This window comes from Hippocampus bargibanti, linkage group LG06, assembly GCF_051943395.1.
Source record: "Hippocampus bargibanti isolate YZ-2025 linkage group LG06, ASM5194339v1, whole genome shotgun sequence".
NCBI classification, from domain to species: domain Eukaryota; kingdom Metazoa; phylum Chordata; class Actinopteri; order Syngnathiformes; family Syngnathidae; genus Hippocampus; species Hippocampus bargibanti.
Genome location: NC_142739.1, coordinates 7,472,328 through 7,494,332, shown reverse-complemented (window position 1 = coordinate 7,494,332; position 22,005 = coordinate 7,472,328). Strand labels below are relative to the sequence as shown.

The following is a 22,005-nucleotide window of genomic DNA, read 5'->3' as shown; positions in this document are numbered from 1 at the left end:
TTTCAGATGCAAAAATCACAATAGCTTACTGATTCTGCATAGTGCAATTGTCTTTTTTCCCACAATTGTTTACACTCAAGCCAGCTGAAGACATGGACAAAGCCTGTAATTGTAAAAGCCTTCATTAAAGTTGATCAAAATAGGAAAAGAGATTTAAATTATACTCTTAAAACGGGAACAGGGGCCTTTGTGGACACCATTTTTGTTGCAGTTTATGAGACAAGCGATAATGTGACAATAAATAGAGACACAGGCAAGGATCCTAAAAATCAACATCAGGTGCACTTTGTAATGTTACACACAAATAGGGATGTACAAAACATACAATAGTTTACACTTTTATATCACATGAAACTTCCATAAGCGATAGAAGAATCACATCAAACAAAAATAATTACAAAAAGATTTTACAAACCACTGGATGTTGACATTTTGTGTCCCCCATCTTTACTGCAGGATTTGGTGAATAACAGCAAAGACGTCTTTTGAAATGATGTACAATATGATGAGTTGTGCCATGCTGAGTGATTAGCAACTCACCTATCTTTGCGTTTTGAACTATTGATTAGCTTTATACAAATATGAAAATGAAATAATCGTGTACAGTAAAGTCTCGTTATATCGATATCGGATATATCGATAGTCCCGGTTATATCGATACTATTTCTATGCACGCACAGAGAAAATTACATGCAAACAGGGTCGGATATATCGATAGTCCCGGTTATATCGATATTTTTTCGGATTCCCTTGAATATCGATATAACAAGACTTTACTGTATTATGTTTAAAAAAAAAAAACAAAAAAAACATTAAAACCCAAAAGACAATGTAAATTTCCCTTCAGATCAAGGCTGCACCACTTGGAAAAGAGAAGAAAGATTTGGATCTGACACAAGTTTATGTTGCCGTCTTTGTGATAACAGTGGCCTCTGTGTGAGCTTTTACATCTCCTAATAGCTACGACAATCCCTCAACAGAAGCCAGACCATCACATGTTGAAATTAACACTCTTGAAATTAATCACTCATTTACCCCATCCATTATTCCTTAAGGTTTTCTGCACGCTTACATGACATAAACTCAAAACAGATCTCCTTCTCTAATCTCTTTTAGCTCTTCCTTTCCGCTTTCTCTTGCTAGTGTTTTCCTGGGGTTTGTCATCTTTTCTCCCCGCCACGCCATTTGCGGCCTTGCTGAGTCCATTGAGAGCCCTGTTTGAGATCGCACTGCCCCCCTTAGATGAGGAGGAGGCCACGCGCCTGGGCAGCTGGCGACGGTAGGTCTGGTAGTAGAAGTTCCCAAACAGGACGATGAATGTTATGGCATAGCAAATGAGGGAGTAGTGCATCCAGTGGGGGAAGTCACAGTTGACGTAGAGGGACAAAGCCGTGTGACCAATGGTGACATGGAACTGGATCTGAGACACAGGCAGAACATCATATTCCATTTACAGATGCATCACTATATTGATGTGAGTTCACAAGCCTTCCATAATGATCAAATTCAAATGATCAGCTCATTAGCAATCTCTGCAGGAGATTGGTAATGATTATCATTTGGAGAGAGAGAGACACACAGAGAGAGAGACAGAGATAGAGAACAGATGGAAGAAAGCTAGACACTGTCAGAAAGTGGGAAGAAACAATTTGATCATGGAGCACTGTAGAACATCAAAAGACAGTTTGGGAACGGTCATCGCAACATTAGCTAAGTCTGCAACTGTCACATCAAAAAATCACGAATGATCTTTTTATGGCAGCCGATGCCGGTTCACTCTCCATCCTCATTCTTCTCGACCTGACCTCAGCTTTTGACACCATTTCCCACCCTATCCTTCTCGACAGACTTTCCACCCTAGGCATCACCCACATCCCACTCCGCTGGTTTCACTCCTATCTCTCTGATCGCGCACAATTCATCCAAATCAACTCGTTCACCTCACGGTCCTCTCCGGTGTCCTCTGGTGTGCCTCAAGGGTCTGTCCTGGGGCCAATTCTCTTTATTATCTACCTACTTCCTCTTGGCAATATTTTCCGTAAGTTTGGCATTCACTTTCACTGCTTCGCGGATGACACCCAACTCTACCTCTCCAGCAAACCCGACGCTTCTCTTCCACCTTCATCCCTCTCTTGTTGCCTCTCAGAAATTAAATCCTGGCTTTCCCATAACTTTCTCAAGCTCAACAGTGAAAAAACTGAACTTCTTCTTGTCGGTACCAAATCCACCCTCCACAAAACTAACAGTTTCTCCCTCACCGTTGACAGTTCTACCGTGTCCCCCTCCCCTCAGGTCAAGAGTCTGGGTGTCATCCTCGATAGCTCACTTTCCTTTCACTCCCATATTAATAACATTACTCGGTCTGCTTATTTCCACCTCCGTAATATTAACCGTCTCCGTCCCTCGCTCACCCCTCACTCCGCTGCTATCCTTATCCACAGTCTTGTCACCTCCCGCATCGATTATTGCAACGCACTTCTCTTCGGTGTCAATCAGAAATTTCTCCATAAACTCCAACTCGTCCAAAATTCTTCAGCCCGGATCATCACCAAAACCCCCTCCTTTCACCACATCACCCCTGTACTCCAGCAACTCCACTGGCTACCGGTTAAACATCGTATCGAATTCAAAATACTTCTGTTTACTTTCAAAGCCATCCATAACCTTGCTCCTCCCTATCTTTCTGACCTGCTTCAAATCTCTGTTCCCTCTCGGTCCCTCAGATCCTCATCCTCCCTTCACCTCTATGTGCCCTCTGCCCGTCTCACCACGATGGGATGCAGAGCTTTCAGCCGCTCTGCTCCCAAACTCTGGAATTCACTCCCACCCAACATCCGTAATATTGACTCCCTCCCTATTTTCAAGGCTCATCTCAAAACCCATTTGTTTAAAATTGCTTTCAATGTATAATTCTCTCTGCTATTTTATTATTTATCATTTTACTTATGGTTTTATTGTTATGTGCTGTGTTCTATTGTTTTTATTGTAAAGTGTCCTTGGGTGTTTTGAAAGGCGCTTGAAATAAAATGTATTATTATTATTATTATTATTATTATTATCAAGCCTCACTTCGTTTGTAGTGAAGTAAGTAGCTGGATCCCAAAATAGCAGACGTAGACAAACATACCGTACAAAAAAGGGGTTTTATTTGTCTATGCAACAACGCACCGACAAAAAAAAAAAATCGCTGGTCATTAACGACCAGAAAATACAAAATATCTATTAACAAAAAGCACTTGAATTAAAAGCAAGGAGAAAAATAAGCACCCAAGTACAAACAAAATCAGATAAACTCAATTCACGAATGCACCAAGCAATTGACAAGCCACAAATCAAACTCAATCAAACATTGAATCGGATGCCACAAGAATCACTATGGCGAGATTACAGAACCTGGGCACGGGTATTGGCGAGTCAAACAATCCATTGGCAATACAATGTCCGAATGATACTCTTTCAATACCCGGGAATTATTCGGAGACTGGCAGCAGCTAGTCTGTGTAAGCTCTCTGTCGTACAGGAGTGGTACATCGATGAAAAGGTTTCTTCAGCCGTCATCTGTGCTTCTTTGAAGGTGTCGGACGTTTTGCTTCTTATCCAAGATGCTTCTTCAGCGAACAAAAGTCTTACTGGTAGTTTCGGCCCTATATATATCCCCACTGTCCAGACATGGCGGTGCCGGACTCTGCTATGATAGGTTCCTGCACTCAGCGTTGGGGGAGCAGGAGCACTGCCTGCGGCACTCCCTGCGGCTCCACTGATTGCTCCTATTGTCCTGACTAACGACTGGCCTGATTCCCTCATTTGCCACTGGTATCACCTTATCAACATTACTAATCCTATGTTGCCTAAGCAGGCTGTTGTACAAACGATCCAAATTGAACCTCACACCACCATATCGGTTTAGTGAAGGAGTTAGCTGTTTTATGAAAATTCCCTTTCAAACCAACTATTTTCTTTCGCTAAGATTTTAACCTCATTGTCGTCAAATGAGTGGTTGCTAGATTTATGCAGTACATATGCACATAAAAGCTAGCAACCATAGACTGACTGAACGGTATCAACGTAAAACGACGAATCAGATCACTACTGAGGGGCCGGACAAGGGGCGTGGAATGCAAATTGGTGTTTTTCTTGTATTTAGCATAGGTCAACAATAAAGAAGGACAAGGAACTATGTGATCACGGGGCAACTCCGTCGTTCGCCCTCAGAGATCATCTTCCGTCGTCAAAAAAGACAATAATCCCTGTGTGTTGAGTCATTTGTATAACTTTGTCCGAGAAAAAAAAAACATGACAGTGCGTTTGTATATGGTTCACAGAAACCACTTACCCAATAATAATTTACCCGATGATCATTTCTAAGATGGTGAATCATTGTGTGGCAGCCAATTGCGGTAACACGCATAAAGAAGGTGTACGTTTCCACAAATTCCCAGCGGACAAAGCAGCCATTTCCAACGGACCGGAGCCGAAGGACAACGAGGAGCTAACCGGAGTTAGCAATGGATAACTCCTCTCGAGGCTGATCATCCAGCTCGTAAATAATTTGTTGAAAGTATAGCAGTAAAATGGAGCTCTTCCAAGCCACAGATGATTTCATTCTTCAGAACGGGGACCGAGCTCTTTGGTGTAGCCGAAAGGACGCTTCGATGACAGTCAAACCTGCTACGTATCATTCCGACAGTCAGTCTTGAATTGAACGTGAATGCTTTTCTTGACCCCGTGATTAAATTCTAAATGACTGGATGAGTAGCAAGAAAGGATATTTTTTCCGAATCTGAACTCTCTGAAGCCATTGTTTTGATTCTGTAGTAAGGCAGTTTGTGAAGGAGTATCCTGACGAGACGTCATTGATAGAGTGTTTTATGCACATTAGTAAACATATTAGGTTATTTCATGTTTAGCTTAGTACACATTATGATTATTGCACGTTTAATTTCAGTCTAATAGCATCATCAATCTTATTAGTTCAATAGTCGTTGCAAAGAAGCAACGGCTCCAACTTCAATCTAAGACCCTCCCAACACTGAGTTGTCCGTAGCTGATTGGACAACAGATCGCTGCTGTGGACATTCAAAAACTTGTCAGAGCGGGAGCTCGCTCTCTTTGTTCCTATCTTTGTCCGTGTGCTCATGTCTTCGCTCCTACCTAGACGAGAGAGTGCTTTTTCTGTCTCACTAGAATAAAGTGCAGGAGTTTCTGAAAAATTACAAAGAGTCCTTTGGCAACATAAAATTCCTACTTATTTCAAACCGATAAACACGTTAAGGCAAAAATTAGTGCATCCAAAAGATAGGCTACCAAATGAAAAACAAAGTAATGTAGTTTATTCCATACATTGTAAGAATGAAAATTGTAAAGAGCAGTACATTGGGGAGACTCAACAAATTCTCAAAAAAAGACTTTATCAACATCGCAGGAATAATACTAGTGGGCCTCAATCGGCAGTACATTTGCACCTAAAAGCTACTAACCACTCATTTGACGACAATGAGGTTAAAATCTTAGCGAAAGAACATAGATGGTTTGAAAGGGGGGTAAAAGAGGCGATTCTTATAAAACAACAAAATCCTTCATTAAACCGGTCTGGTGGTGTGAGGTTCAATTTGGATCGTTCATACAATAGCCTGCTCAGGCAAAACAGGTTAGGCAACTTTCGCAATGCTGATGAGGGTCGTTATGCTGATGAGGTGATACCGGGGGGAGTGGGTGTAATAGGCCAATCGTTAGTCAGGAATGTAGGAACAATCAGTGGGGCCACAGGGGGGGTCCCGCGCCTCCCCCAACCTGAGAGTAGGGACCTATCATAGCTGTGTCCGGCGCCACCAGGTCTGGACATTAGGGATATATAAATGGGGCCGATACGACCAGTCAGACTTTAGTTCGCTGACGAAGCCTCTTGGATAGGAGGCGAAACGTCCGAAACCTTCACTTTTGTACAGATGACGGCTGAAGAAACCTTCTCATCCATTGAACATATAGTTTTCCTATATAAAGTAATCATTTAAAAATCTAAATTTAAACACGTTAGTTGGAGTAACACAAAATCTGAGTCATTGATGTTTTAAAAAATAAAAAGGAGAATGATCTGGGTCATGTAGCAACAAAGAATGTTACCATCTGTATAATGGTCAGGTACTTCTTCCACCACAAGTACTTTTGGATCTTCGGACCACAGGAGGCCAGGCCATAGTAAAGGTACATCAAAACATGGATTGCAGCGTTCATGTGGGCACCAAAAAATGCTGAAAATACAACAAAGATTAAAATTATTGATTCATGAGCCTTAATGTATTGTGATCATTTTCTTTTTTGCAGGAACTGACGCTCGCTGTCTACTAAGCAATAACATGTTTTCACTTGTTTTAACAAGACTGATCCAAATTAAATATGCTGGCAAGGGACAGGGGGCAAAAGAAATTGTATGCCGTGCATTTGTTGTAACATGAGCCACTCACACTGTCCTCCTGCCACCCATTTGATGCCGATCCACCAGAGCGTGAACATGGTGCAGTGGTGGTAAACGTGCAGAAAGGTGACCTGGCTGAACTTTTTCCTCAGGATGAAAAACACCGTGTCGAGGTATTCGATGCCTTTAGAGATGAAATACCACCACAATGCCCCTGCCACCTGTGGGGGGTATCAGTGAAAGCCTCAAAAATGTATGCCCAGATCGCTTTGATGTGGAAAGACCCGAAAGCCTGGACCTCAACTTCATCAAAAGCTTTTGACATGAATCACAAGAGTGACTTGACAGATCTGTCCACTTGTGGCCATTCTGTCATGTGTGCATTGTTCAACATTGTTCAATAACTAGATCACTCGAGCTTTGGCTTCTTTTGTTTCACGTATTGTTGTGTGTTTTGTTTCATGTACTGTTTGTCCTGGAGAGAGACAACTAAAACTTCACATTCTGTGTAGGGTGAGAGTACTCGTTTTAGAATATCCCTTCGATGAATAAAAGGACATGGTAAATATATTGCTTTACATTACTTGCATTGGACAGAAATCTGCAGATTGGCTCCTTGCACTCACCCTGACTTCATTGGGGTCCTCTGAGTAGTCCACCCGTTGACAAATGTAGCTGTAGCTTGCTGCCTGGGCTGCCATAAACAGCTAGCGGAACAAAATTTGAGATATTATTTGAGTCCCTCCCAATTGGGCGACTTTACAGAAAAAGACAGACACACCAGTGACTGGAGGCAAATAATCTAAACAAAGACCAATATGGTCTCAGGAGGATAGGTAATCTAATTATGTCATCAAGATGGAATATACTGACTTAAATGCATAATTTAAAAAAAAGTATTTTTACTTCTTTGAAGATGAAGAAGTTGAGGAAGACCATACTGAAGTTGTAGACAATTAGTGATTTGCGAAGCTGGAATGGCTCCCTGTTCTTCATATATTTGGGCCCCAGCCAGAGAAACAGCAGGTAGAATGCACTTATGGTTAAAGTGAGTCGGGGGTTGTCCATCAGGGGCCATTTCTCCACTCGCTTGTCTGCAGGAAACATTTAGAACATTGAACTGGCCACTGTGATATCCTTGAAAATACAGTCAAGAGGCAAAATACCCACAATGTTGTACATCCCAATATGGATAGTCATTTTTAAGAAAATTATGGCTGTAACGTTTTTTGTCATTTCAGTTGTCTCAAATTTCAGCGACTCAAGTATCAAGGCACAAGTGCTCCATATTAAGCGAGTGACAGAAAAATGTATTTTACGTCATAATATACATTTATTTTCCGCTAGCCCCAATTCAGAAATACTGACTAAATTGATAACATCAAGCGAAAGAAAAAACATTTTATTTCACAATAGGTCTCCCACCAGACCTCACTTTATCAAGTCATAGCCTCTGTGTTTTTCTTTATTTGGCTTTTTGTTGAGTTCATCTAAACAAGCAACAGCATTGTGTGAAGGGCAAAAACAGGAACATTAGTGAAAACACGCCTTGATGCTATACGATATGCATGAAAGATAGGGTTGTCTTTTGGTGAGCATACAATCGCATACATCTGTATTTGTATTGTGCTTTCACAACAGAATCAGTTATTTATTTAAAACTGGGTAACTACTTTTTACACTTGTGTGGTACGAAGGTGAGGTGTGGTACAAATGTGAAATTGCATTTCATCTATTGATACATTTTCTATGTTGCTTGATGCAAAGGTGTCAAAGTCAGGTGGATATTAAGACCCAAAATCTCCTAACCATCCATGGAGGGTTCCATCTCAAACCCAGCACCATGAGACTGTACACAAGCCATAAGGAAGGAGGTTCCCCACTTTCCTTCCTAGTGAGTGTGAGAGCCACTGTTCAGGATGAAACATCCAAGCTCCACAAATACATCAAAGAGAAGGCTCCAAAGGATGATGAACACTGAGAATATCTCAGACAATGGGGACCAGAGGATGAGTTGCTGGAAGAGGGACCACCATGGGAGGAAAAGCCCTTACACGGGGATGTGCCACCAGACCATAACTGAAGTGGTTGATATCAAGAAGTCCTATCAGTGGCTCGAAAGGGCTGGCCTAAAGGACAGCACAGAGGCACTCATCAAGGCTGCTCAAAGGCATGCCCTGAACACCAGAGGCATAGAGGCACAGATATACTATACCAGACAAGACCCAAGGTGTCGATTGTGTAAAGAGGCACCTGAGACAATCTAACACATAACTGCAGCGTGAAAGATGCTAGCAGGGAAAGTTTTCATGGAGCGCCATGATCAGGTGGCTGGCATAGTCTGTGGCGTCACAGGTGCGCAGCGCGGCGCTGACGTGTGTACGCTTTTGAAGTGCGCCTTTAAACCCTTTGACGTCTTTCAAGCCCTTTGATGTCTTGACGCATTCCCAAGCACACAATGCGTATATAAGCGGGAATCACAAGGACTCGGACTCACACAGGACTTGCAGAGAACCGCACAGTGTCAGACGGAGTTCACAGCACGACTTGCTTGACTCCACGCCTCAATCAACGCTGAAGAAACCTTCTCATCGATGGACCACTCCTGTACGACTGAGAGCTTACACAGACTTACGAATAAAGAGAAACAACCAACTCTTTCAGTCTACCAAAACATATGTGCGGAGTATGGACTGGAAATCCCAAAGTGAAAATGGGAAATGCCTCCAAAGGTGGTAGAGAATTACAGAGCCAAGACCCTGTGGGACTACCAGATACATACTGACAAGATGGTAATGGCGAACCAACCAGATATCATGATCATAGATAAAGGGCAGAGGAAAGCCGTTGTAGTTGATGTAGCGATCCCGAGTGATGAAAACATCAGAAAGAAGGAACACAAGAAACTGGAGAAATGCCAAGGGCTCAGAGAGGAGCTGGAAGGTAAAGGTGACAGTCGTGCCTGTGGTGGTGTCATGATCTGGTTGGCGACGAACGGGTGGCGCTGTCGGCCCCGCCTCAACCTGCACAGGTGCTGGTCGTCACGATCAGTGGCAGACTGCCACGTTCTGATTGGCGACCAACAGGTAGCACTGTCGGCCCTGCCTGCAGCCACGCAGGAGTTGGTCGTTCGAATCAGTGGCAGTCAAAAGGACTCCCGGCACGACCATTCGGTGTTGGGTCATTGCATTGTGCAATGCATTCATTGCATTGTAGTGTGTATGTGTTTGCTGCACCCTGTCAGGTTTGTTTCATCTTGGCAGACTTTTACTCTTGGTTTTCTTTGATACGTTGTATTTTTCTGTTTAGATGATTTTGATGTTTTAGATTTTGTTCCTGCTGATTTTATTTTAATACAATTTCTCAAATACAACCTGCTGCTCCCTCCTGCCTGCTTATTTTGGGATCTACAACTGCCATCACCACCTTGCAAACCATGACAGAATGACCCGACCAACCATCGGATCCCACAGGTACAACGGATCGGTCTCATTCCCACTCTGTGCCTGGCAGTGTAACATCTTCGTCGAGCTATGCGTCGGCACGTGATCGTGTGAGAAGGGTAGCACTCACGCCCACGACAAGCTGTGCCGAGTCCATGTCAGGCCGAGAACTCTCTCCAGGTGGCCGTTCAGAGTGACACTAGCTGTCTGGCAGTGCGACGTCCACGTTTGGCCACGCCTCGTCGAGTTTGAATTGTGTCACACGACGAGCCGTAACGTCCACGTCAGTCCGAGACCCCACTCACCGCTGGATCCCGCAGCTGCTAAGGACTGGTCTCTTTTCCCCAGTGCCGGGCAGTTCACATCCACATTAGCCCACGCCGCGTTGAGTTTGAATTGCGTCACTTGACGAGCCGTAACTTCCACGTCAACGTCCTGTTGAAACCTGTTCCCATGCGCCCGTCCGGGGTGCCACTCTGCGCCTGGCAGTGCATCGTCCACACCAGGCCGAGTCTCGTTCCCATCAGGGCGCCGCCCATCATGTGCTGGAGAGGCAACGGTTGTCGTCTCCACCATTATTCCCTGGCAAGTTGGACCTTTTGGGACTTCTGGAAGCAGCCCCTTGAAGGGGGGGTACTGTCATGATCTAGTTGGCGACCAACGGGTGGCGCTGTCGGCCCCGCCTGCACCTGCACGAGTGCTGGTCGTCCCGATCCGTGGCAGACTGCCACGTTCTGATTGGCGACCAACGGGTAGAGCTGTTGGCCCTGCCTGTAGCCGCACAGGTGTTGGTCGTTCCAATCAGTGGCAGTCAAAAGGACTCCCGGCACAACCATTCGGTGTCAGGTCATTGCATTGTGCAGTCCATTCTTTGCATTGTAGTGTGTATGTGTTTGCTGCACCCTGTCAGGTTTGTTTCATCTTGGCAGACTTTTAATCTTGGTTTTCTTTGATACTTTGTATTTTTTGGTTTAGATGATTTTGATGTTTTAGATTTTGTTCCTGCTGACTTTATTTTAATACAATTTCTCAAATAAAACCTGCTGCTCCCACCAGCCTGCTTATTTTGGGATCCACAACTGCCACCACCACCTTGCAAACCGTGACAGGTGGTTGGAGCATCTTGGGCAGTGACCCCCAAACTAGAGGCGGTTGCAACAGATCCCGGGGACAACATCGGGTAACTCGGTCCAGAAAAGTGCAGTGCTGAGAACAGCAAGCATACTGCAAATAACCCTCAAGCTTCCTGGCCTCTGGTAGAGGACCCAAGTTAAAATGTGGGACGGAAACCATCCGGGTGAGGATTTTTTTTCATTTATACAGTATATTTGAAAAACAACAATCATTCTTAACTTAGTTGGAGGTACTGAACCCAACAAATATTATACCTGCCAACTTTTAACCAGAAAAGCCTAGTGATCTACCGGGGTCCAGGGGCCGCAGGCCCCGGTTGGTCAATGGGTCAGGGAGTCAGGGGGCTGACAATTTTTAACATTGCAGCTACTTAAAATGAGGCTAAAACACCATACAAATGTTGATTAATGTCAAGGATATACTATATTTCAACTTTCAATCGTGAAAATATCATGTTTGTTATTATTTTAAGAATATTAAACGGAAATATTGTACAATCAACCAAACATTTATCAATCAAGCTTGTTTGAAAAGTACAATTAATTGTCAGACATTGTTAGTAACTTCAAATATGCACATCTCACCTACGTTCCATTGACATAAATAGCTATCAACAAACTCCTGAACTTATAAGTTTTCCCAATATTGTCTACTTTTTTGATCATTTCCAATAATGTATGCCGTACTACAACTTTTATACTGTTTTTTTTTTAATAGTGAATCGCTCTTATAGAGACCATTTTGGCTCAAATCCAGTGGCCGGTAGCCAACGCCAATTCTGCCGCAGATCGCCACGATTGTCACAGCAAACCAGCAAAAGTAATCCTCAATCGTATGTATATATTTTTTTCTCACTGCATCTGGTCAGATTGATAAAAGCATAACACATGTGCATGTGCCGTAAACTGTCTATATTTCCACTTGTTAGCGTTTATCATCATGTCAAATAATGTACAATGTACTACAACTTTTATATAGGAAATGTCATCATTTATACTCGTGCTAAATGCTTTTTCAGCAGCATGAATATGCCAGTACTGTTTTTGAATGGGAAGAATGTCGGTGCCATTTGACTGTCATCGCTGGACAGTTCTGGGGCCATTGTGCTTTTTTGCGCAGCATTTTCACAGCCCCGCTTTGTTCAGCGGAAAGGTCGGTGCTGTTGGACAGTCTGCTGCTAGATGGATGCATGGCTTGAGGAGCCCGCGATAAAAAGAAAGGAGCGTCAGCGTAGAGCGCCGACGTGTATATGGAACAGTCGCGGCTTGGAATTGAAGCAGATTTATGTGAGTCAGGAGTGGTGAGACAATCTCTTTTTGTCACTGGATGTTACAGCCGTGTTTGCTTTCAACATTTAGCTTGTAGTAGACGTGTATATTCCACCATGACGTCCCTGATCCGCTGCTGAAAAGGACGCTTTGAACCTCTACTTTCATCGAGAACTGCTTACAGAACATGCTGAAGAATGAATGACTCTGTGTCTTTGTGTTGTCATATTACTTCTTCTTCTTTTTCTTTCGGTTTTTCCCTTCAAGGGGTCGCCACAGCAAATCAGTGTCCTCCATCTTTAGAGGTTTGATCCGCATGTTTGTTTTGGCCAAGCTTTTACGTCGGATGCCCTTCCTGACATAACCCTCTGTATTATCCGGGCTTGGGACCGGCACAAGAAGATGTCTGTCCCTTTGTGGCTACAGAACAAGCAACTTGCTCAGTAAAAGGCTGCCAAACACAAAATGGTAATCGGCACAGCAGCATTTAAAAAAGGAAAACCTATACTCACCATTTGATGACAATGCTCTGATCTTACCGTGAAATGGGCATCTCTTTCTCTACATTACATTACTGTATTTGTTATTTAGTTTTTTTTTTTCTTTTTTTTTTGCTTTATGTTATTTCCAGGTTGAGTGAACGCTGGCGCGTGTGGCTGCCGCTGCTCACCCGCAGGAAAAATATCCATTACATCAGACCTGGGCATTGCACGGCCCGCGGGCCACAACCGGCCCTCCGAGTGGCACTGACTGGCCCGTATGACAGACCTGGGCATTGTATGGCCTGGGCCACATACCTTTGGTTGACTCTGACCGCGAGTGTAAGGTTAATTGGAAATTTCAAAATAAACATACTTTTTAATTTCACCTCATTCATGGGCTAAAGCTGCACTGCTTTTATTCTGAAATTGTTTTTTTAATTCACGCACATAATGACGTAATGGGTATATCAAGACATGCGCGCGATTGAATCACAAGACTTTCGCCCTCAAAAATGTCCGCTCAGGCTAAAAAAAAGAAATGCCGAATGTAGAATTTTCAACAAAAATTGGACAGCGAAGTATTTATTTACTGTAGTTAGAGATAAAGCTGTGTGTTTAGTTTGGGGGGAGCAGATCGCCGTGTTGAAGGACTACAATTTGAGTCGGCATTACCAGACGAAACATGCAGAGAAATATAAAAACCTAACTGATGCTGAAAGAGCACAGACATCGGCTTTTTTACCAGGCTTCATGCATCCAGGGATGCAGCAACCAAGACCAGCTTTGTGATATCCCACAAAATAGCCAAAAACAGCAAGCCATTCTCAGAGGGGGAGTTCGTGAAAGAGTGCTTGGTAGACTCGGCAGCACTAATATGCCCTGAAAAAAAAGCGGTATTTGAGCAAGTCCCGCTGTCCAGGCGAACCGTGACGAGAAGGGTCGAGGACATTGCGGGGAATCCGGAGCTATAGCTGCAATGTGAAGTGCCAAGTTTTGACTTTTTCTCATTGGCTCTGGACGAGAGTTGTGATGTCCGCGACACAGCCCAGCTACTCGTATTTGTCCAGAGCACTTTAAGTCAGGATCTCTGCTGGATTTCTACTCTTCTCTCAAGGAGGAGAACTTTCCAAACATTAGGAGACATGCTCAGAAGATGTTTGTTCTCTTTGGCTGTACCTACATTTGGGAACAAACATTTTCAATTATGAAGTTTACAAAATCCAGGTACAGATCCTCTCTCACTGATGATCATCTGTCAGCTGTGCTTCGCATCTCCACTTCAGACATTCAGCCTGACTTTGATGCACTTGTTAAAGCCCAGCAGAGATGAGATTTCTCTCACTGAACAAGAAAAATGAACATTGAAACACCAAATGAGGCAGTTCGACCACAAATGTAGGCATGTTACTGTAAGGAACCAGATAACAATGAACTGGGACACTTTTTCTCAAAATCACAGTTCAGTGACAGTCAATATGTTGTATCTTGCTTAATGTTTGGTGCAAAAAGACAATATTGTGATGTCTTTAAAATGCTCAGAACCTTTACACAACTATCCAACAGTATATGGAACTCAAAATGTGTTTTGAAGTGAATGTGACAGAATATGTTTACTAATATGAGTCACAAATAGTAAAACATGTTAATATTTTGTCTACCATTGTGTTGAGAAATTTGAATGAATAAATTTTTGTAAGGCACCCTCATTTTTTCAGTTTATTTGGTATTTAGTTTCATTGCTTAACTTTAATATATACTCTTGCCAGCTTGTCAAAACAGTGCTATTTACTGCTTTTTAAAAAAGAAATACAATTTCTCCACTGTGAGACTAATAAAGGCATATCCAATCCAATTAATATTATGCAGAATTGAGTTCAGCCTTTTGGCCCGGCTCTCCACAATATTTCATGTTTCTTATGTGGCCCCATGGAAAAAATAATTGCCCACCCCTGCATTACATGCATGCCATTTCACGACAATGATAAGAATGATGCTGATAATGATTTATTATTATTATCCATCTATCCATTTTCCGTACCAATTATTCCTCATTAGTGTCAGGGAGGGGTGCTGGAGCCAATTGCAGCTGTCTTCAGGCACGAGGCGGGGGACACCCTAAATTGGTTGCCAGCCAATCACAGGGCACAAAAAGAAAAATAACAGTCACTCTCACACTCACACCTCGGGACAATTTGGAGTGTTCAATCTGCCCGCCATGCATGTTTTTGGAATGTGGGAGGAAACCGGAGCACCCGGAGAAAACCCACGCGGGCCCAGGGAGAACATGCAGACTCAACAGGGAAGCCGGAGCGGGACGCGAGCCGGCGACCTCTGCATTGTGAAGCCGGCGTGCTAACCAATCGACTACTGGGATGCCCTATTATTATTATTATTATTATTATTATTATTATTATTATAAACGACCAGGCCGCCCAATAATAATAATAATAATAATTATTACTATTATTATTAGTATAATAGTATAATACTAATAATAATAATGATAATATTTATTATTATTAATATTATTTATTATTATTATTATTATTATGATTGGGCGGCCTGGTAGTCGAGTGGTTAGCACGCTGGCTTCACAGTGCAGAGCTCGTGAGTTCGAGGCCTACGTGGCTTTTCTCCGGGTCCACAGAGAAACAGCAAAGAAAAGAAATGTGATGGCTAATATTAGGGCGCCCCGGTAGTCGCGTGGTTAGCTCACCGGCCTTCCCAGTGCAGAGGTCGTCCTGCTCCGGCCTCCCTGAGTGGAGTTTGCACGTTCTCCCCGAGCCCACGTAGTTTTTCTTCTGGTCATCCGGTTTTCTCCAACATTCCAAAAAATGCATTGCAGGTTGCTTGAAAACTCTAAATTGTCCCTATGTGTGAGTGTGGATGTGGATGTGGAGTGTTGTCTCTGTGTGCCCTATTATTGGCTGGCTACCAATTCAGGGTGTCCCCTGCCTAGTGCCCAAAGACGGTTGGGATAGGCTGCAGCAACCCCCGCGAGTGTCACGTGCGGATAGACAGCTGGGGGCAGGGCCGCGCATCGCCACTTCCACCACCTGCTGTCAATTCATCAAGAACTCTGTGTATTTATACGGGACGCTGCCACCTCGCTAGTGCCGGATTATTGCCTATCGACTCGTCACCTACCAGTACCGCAGACTTGCTTATCTTAGGTGCTCGTGTTGTACCCGGTCCGAGGTCCCCCCATCCCACATTCCGTAAGTTGTATGTTTCTTTTCTGCCTTTTCTGCACCGTTGAGTGCGAGTTGCTTTTTACCATCGACGTCGTACGCGAGTCGGTTTTTCCCTTGACCCCCCTACTCGTCACTTTGGTTTTCTTTATTTTTTATCATTCCCCTGGTCCTTCTTTTTTGGGACCCCTCTCTCTGTCACTTGCTTTGGGATCCAGATATTCTAATTCGTTCCGGCGAGTCGGCTGCTCTCTGCCTCGTTCGGAACGTGACAGCGACCCGAATGAGTATAAAGCGGTCTGGAAGATGATTGATGATCGATGATGGATGATGATGGATGATCAATGATGGATCTTCTTCTTTTCCTTTCAGCTTTTCCCGATGTTGATAATTATTATTTTGACAATTACATTTTCAACACCGTTTATCCTAAACAGCTTCGCAGCAGATTTCTGGCAAAAGGTGGACTACTCCCAGAATTGGTGAAGAATCATTCTCAGAGCACATCAAGAGACAAACAATCATACGCACCAACATTCACTGTCAATGAGTGGGATTTGATCTCACGCTGCTTGGGCACAAGTCAGAGGAGTCAACCACGACATTATCAGTGATTTATTTTATTATTATTATTGGAGAACCATCAACAATGTCCTTACTTTGTATTGTTTGACAAAACAACTTCATAATTACCTGCGATGGTTAAGGTCCATTTGTAGAATTCTATTGTGTCATTAATAAGATGTGTGACAATCTCCATGACCGGTCACCTAAAACAAGACATGGAACATCAGTCCGAATCACTTAATGACTTAACATTACAGTATGGTCTGGAAATCATGCTTGCTAATTGTGTGCCAGGTTCTTCATGATAAGTGAGCAGACCACGCCACAGACAGGCTACAGACCAACCACGATGAATGCTCTGTATTCTCTAGGCTTGAGTGCACACAAAGGTGATGATCGTGTGCCAGGACAGTTTGTGTCAGCACATTTTTTTGGGATAAAACATGACCACAGGAAGCATATGCAAGTAGGCAGATAAGTGGGCAAAGTGAGGAGAAACAGGACAACAGCGAGGAAGGGATGGAGGAAGAGGAAAGGAAAGAACATGGACAACATTACTGATTCACTTGGCCTGATTTGTTCATCCACCCATGATCAGAAGCTCTTAAGGTGAAACCCACGCCCAATGACCCTCTCACGAACACCACAGGCAACTCTGATCAGGCTCTTTTCGCTGCCAAATGGCTCCTCTTTTTTTTTTTTTTGCTGAAATTAATTCTTCTTTTACTTTCAGCTTTTCCCTTCAGGGGTCGCCACAGCGAATCAATGTCATCTAACCCGGTTTTGTGCATCCTCTTCTCTCACACCAGCTACCTTCATGTCCTCTTTGACAACATCCATAAACCTCCTCTTCGGTCTTCCTCTCGGTCTCCTGCCTGGCAGTTCAAGGCTCAGCATTCTTCTCCCGATATAGTCACTGTCTCTCCTCCGGACATGTCCAAACCATCTCAGTGTGGCCTCTCTGACTTTTTCTCCAAAGCCACTAATATGAGTTGTCCCTCTAATGTACTCATTCCTGATCCTACCCAACCTGGTTACTCCCAAAGAAAACCTCAACATCTTCAGCTCTGCTACCTCCGGCTCTGCTTCCTGTCTTTTCTTCAGTGGCGCTGTCTCCAGTCCAAACATCATGGCTGGTCTTTTGTTAAAATTAATTAACTCCAAAAAAAATCATGTAAAATTGTGTGAAAGATGAATTAATCATATAAAAAATACACAATATTGTTTTTTTTATTTATATGGCTTTATATCCTGCTCGACAGACTGATGACACCCAACTCTACCTCTCCAGCAAACCCGACGCCTCTCTTCCACCTTCATCCCTCTTACTTTGCCTCTCAGAAATTAAATCCTGGCTTTCCCATAACTTTCTCAAGCTTAACAGTGACAAAACCGAACTTCTCCTTGTCGGTACCAAATCCACCCTCCACAAAACTAACAGTTTCTCTCTCACCATTGACAGTTCAACCGTGTCCCCCTCACCTCAGGTCAAGACCCTGGGTGTCAACCTCGATAGCTCACTATCTTTTCAGTCCCATACAAATAACATAACTCGGTCTGCTTATTTCCACCTCCGTAATATTAACTGTCTCCGTCCCTCGCTCAGCCCTCACACCACTGTTATCCTTATCCACAGTCTCGTCACCTCCCGCATCGATTATTGCAACGCACTTCTCTTCGGTATCAATAAGAAATTTCTCCATAAACTCCAACTCGTCCAAAATTCTTCAGCCCGGATCATCACTAGAACCCCCTCCTTTCACCACATCACCCCTGTCCTCCAGCAACTCCACTGGCTACCTGTTAAACATTGTATCGAATTCAAAATACTCATGTTTACATTCAAAGCCATCCATAACCTTGCCCCTCCCTATCTTTCTGACCTGCTTCAAATCTCTGTTCCCTCTCGGTCCCTCAGATCTTCATCCTCCCTTCACCTCTATGTGCCCTCTGCCCGTCTCACCACGATGGGATGCAGAGCTTTCAGCCGCTCTGCTCCCAAACTCTGGAATTCTCTTCCACCCAACATCCGCAATATTGACTCCCTCCCTATTTTCAAGGCTCACCTCAAAACCCACTTGTTTAAAATTGCTTTCAATGTATAGTTCTATCTGTTATTTTACTATGTATCATTTTACTTATGGTTTTATTGTTATGTGCTTTGTTTTATAGTTTTTATTGTAAAGTGTCCTTGGGTATTTTGAAAGGCGCTTGAAATAAAATGTATTATTATTATTATTATTATTATTATTATTATTATTATATGTGCACAGAGTTAGTGGATGCTAACTTTCAGTTTCCCTGTGGTTACTCTGGTCTGATGATCAGCTGTCACTAATTTGCTTTTCATATTAATAATGCTATATATATTGTATATATTATCTATTATAAATAATACCAAAGAGTAATAATGATAATAATTGAATAATAACAGCATAATGTGATAACAACTGTCCACTGTACCTGTCTACACTGATCTCCAGTGACCTGCTCAAATGGCTCCAAAACAGTGCATGCGTCCTGCAGTACCTCCCCAGCTCCTCTGCTAAATTGTCAGACATGTGTCTTTCATTGGACTCAAAACAATCCAGCAGATAAGTCCCCACTTTGAAATGTTCAAAAAAGTGGCATGGAACTGACAAGTAGGATGTCGTGGTTCGGGATGTCCAGCAGTCAGTTGTTAGACAAACAGCTGTGGCCCGTTCTTGAACTCCATCAGGTTTTTTGTCATAGATGATTCTGGTATGATTCTTTGAGAAAGTGTTTTCAGAATCAGAATCAGAAAGCCTTTTAATAGCCCAACAATGGGGACATTTCCTGCTTGGAATCGCATACATTGGGTTGAGAGCATGAGTATATTTTCTGAATTCTTTGTCATTCACAATTGAAAATGGCTGAAAATCATTTGCAATCATTTTACCCAGTTCATCATCAATTGTGTTCTGCTTAGCTGGGTAGATAGCTTTTTGCATAATGTGCGTCAAGGACTTCTGAGTTGTACTACTTTACATTTGTAAAGTCGTACTACTTAAGTTGCGATATTGCAGCAGAAACAGATCCAGGCAGACACACTAGAAACGTCATTAATAGCTGGTTCCATTGCTTGCCTTTTCTTTTCAAATTGTAAGATGGGTGGACTGTTATTATGTGCCTGTGCGGATTGTTTGTGGAGCCTGATAGATTGAATATTTTCCCCTTGCAGTCTACACTCTGCCTTTGAACTAACAATAAAGTTTCACTTTTGTTTTTTTTTTATTTGTAGTGATCAAGCTATGTCATCTCCCTTTCCTCTTTCATGTGCTACTCAGTGTGAATCTTTTTCTCTAACCCCTCCTCTACCACGGAACTTGACCAATCACGTGCGGCTTTAACCGAAGATTGGGGCCGCGGAATAGAGGAAAAAAAATCGGCTCACATTTCCGGCTCCTTGTTAGGAGCCGGCTCGCTTCGTTCACTTCAGATATCTGGCTCTAAGAACCGGCTCGTTCGTGAACAACACTCACTACAGGCAACATCTTGCTGCAGCATCCGTCCTCGGCCTCTTAATGCTTCAGCGGTTCCCAATAAAGCCCAGCTCTCCAAGAAATTACAAAGCACATCGTAGAAAGTTACACGATAGTGAATATGTGCACCCTGCAGCATGCACAATGGCGTTAATGTTGTGTACGGTTCTCCAATTACTGACTGGTATCGGTTAAGATATTACCAGCTAGAAAATCAAAAGACTGTCGTTACAAAGGTAATATGCAACGATGATAACACAATGTAATTCTATCACACCATCAACACAAATAAGGATATCCGGTACCTCTGTGTGTTGCTTTTAATCGTTTTAGATGACGTTCAATGCAAGGTCAACTGCGGTAAAAATTGCCCCTCCTCCAAAGCGGCGATTTAACGTTTTCACTCTGTGTTCTGTTTTTTTAGTATCACGTGCTCAGCGTTCTCGTTGATTGAGATTGGCATCTCATGAATATGGCGTACAACGGTAACGTCTCTCTGCAGCCGGTTTGCCAAACAATTGTCCTGATCTCCGACTGCAGTTCCGTCGAGGTAAAACACAATTTAACTATGCTATCCACATTTCAAAATAAAGCAATATTCTGAAATATAAACGTACTGAGATATATACAGTTTTTATTTCTGAAAATGTTCACATATTTCCGGTTTCTGGTTATCTGTTATCATATAGCGCTTGATGCGGAGCACGCTGTGTGCGTGACCACGGACATACTGTATATACTTTACTGTGTGAGGATGGTGGAAAGATGTTTCGAGCATGCGCACAAAACGAAGTGTACTCGAACAAGTGTATGGTACATCGTCAAGTACACTAAAGCACAACAGGAAATACGGCACTTGTGCCATAACAATCAGGATACCGGTTTCTTTATGTGCGTGTGTGCGCGTGTGTAGGTGTGTGCGTCTGTGTGTTTTACAGTGATGTACATTGTATTCGAAACGTCATTTTATGTTTTGCAATAATGTATTACTATTTAATATTATATATATATATATATATATATATATATATATATATATATATATATATATATATATATATATATATATATATATATATATGTGTGTGTGTGTGTGTGTGTGTGTGTGACGGGTGTCACAACAGTGACTGTCTTCATCTCCACGATGCTGCCGTATTAATGAAGACGAGACGCGTGGATGTGTCTTTTTATTTGTTTTATTTCTGCAACACAGTATGGCAGAAGGGATGGGTGAAGTCGCATGGGTTCCGTCTTGTGATTAACCTGAATCTCCTCGAGATTGTTCTCAAATGCAAAACATTGTAGATAACAAAACAGAATTAACAACGTGTGATCGTATAGTGGTTATTTACAGAAAAAGAGAATACAACACGAGTTCACTGTTATTTACAAGATGTCCCTGAACGCATCATGGGCGGAGACTCGGCAGAACACGCGGTGCCCTTGTAATGGCTGGCGCGCAGTTCAACCCGCCACGGACACTCACGGGCAAATGAAACACGACACAAGAAACTAAATATTGTTCAATAAAAACGAAATGAAACAATTATTACCTGCAACACAGTATGGCAGAAGGGATGGGTGAAGTCGCATGGGTTTCGTCTGGTGATTAACTGCGATAGAAAAGCACACATGCTCCAAAGTTCCACTCGACAAAACGTGAAGTAAATAATGACACAAAAAGTAATTTGGACTCGAAATGAATAAGGGAACTAATTAGATAACACTAGACAGTACAAAAGGGGAAACAAAATAAGATATTGTCATGAAAATGCGCGTTAATCAAGACCAACAGAAAATTGCGACTCACCCTGAATCTCCTCAAGATTGTTCTGGAAACTATGGGCGGGACATAGTGCCACACTGTGCGCCGTTGCGTCACTTCCTTCATAATTTAATAATCTAAGCGCACAACTCCGTTACATACACCCCCCTTAAATTACGCAGAAGGGAGGCAACATACACACGGAAGACAATAGAAAGACCAACAGGCAAAATAGACAAG

At 42.9% G+C, this 22,005-nt stretch overlaps 2 protein-coding genes and 1 long non-coding RNA gene across 4 annotated transcripts in view; 2 read left to right on the top strand and 1 right to left on the bottom strand.

Moving 5' to 3' along the window:
* rspo3 (R-spondin 3) overlaps positions 1-20,553 on the top strand; it is a 99,018-nt gene extending 78,465 nt beyond the window's left edge. The window contains exon 6 of the mRNA XM_088998054.1: positions 20,425-20,553. Coding sequence (XP_088854180.1) covers positions 20,425-20,450 — 26 coding nt within the window. The 3' untranslated portion in view covers positions 20,451-20,553. The remainder of the gene's footprint in view (positions 1-20,424) is intronic.
* Positions 799-20,525, bottom strand: LOC148896289 (very long chain fatty acid elongase 4-like). 2 transcript variants are annotated; one of them, XM_088998056.1, is made up of 7 exons: positions 20,306-20,525; positions 16,624-16,700; positions 7,319-7,506; positions 7,039-7,119; positions 6,462-6,633; positions 6,121-6,248; positions 799-1,420 (listed from the first exon to the last, which is right to left on the bottom strand). In XM_088998056.1, the coding sequence occupies exons 2-7, from the start codon at positions 16,688-16,690 to the stop codon at positions 1,103-1,105; spliced, it is 954 nt and encodes a 317-aa protein (XP_088854182.1). In that variant the 5' UTR covers positions 16,691-16,700; positions 20,306-20,525; the 3' UTR covers positions 799-1,102. The 2 variants fall into 2 exon arrangements, with proteins under 2 accessions (XP_088854182.1, XP_088854183.1); XM_088998057.1 differs by lacking the exons at positions 16,624-16,700; positions 20,306-20,525 and adding an exon at positions 14,778-14,854.
* Positions 10,458-14,272, top strand: LOC148896290 (uncharacterized). The gene is made up of 3 exons (XR_016115226.1): positions 10,458-12,275; positions 12,525-12,725; positions 12,889-14,272. It is a non-coding gene; the product is annotated as an uncharacterized LOC148896290 (long non-coding RNA).
* Positions 20,554-22,005: the final 1,452 nt, after the last annotated feature.

Excerpts from the sequence above, each read along its gene's own strand:
- LOC148896289 (XM_088998056.1), bottom strand. The coding sequence starts at position 16,690 with ATGGAGATTGTCACACATCTTATTAATGACACAATAGAATTCTACAAA. Across the intron at positions 7,507-16,623 it reads ATGGACCTTAACCATCGCAG|ACAAGCGAGTGGAGAAATGG; the intron begins GTAATTATGAAG and ends TGTTTCCTGCAG. Across the intron at positions 1,421-6,120 it reads ACCTGACCATTATACAGATG|ATCCAGTTCCATGTCACCAT; the intron begins GTAACATTCTTT and ends CCTGTGTCTCAG.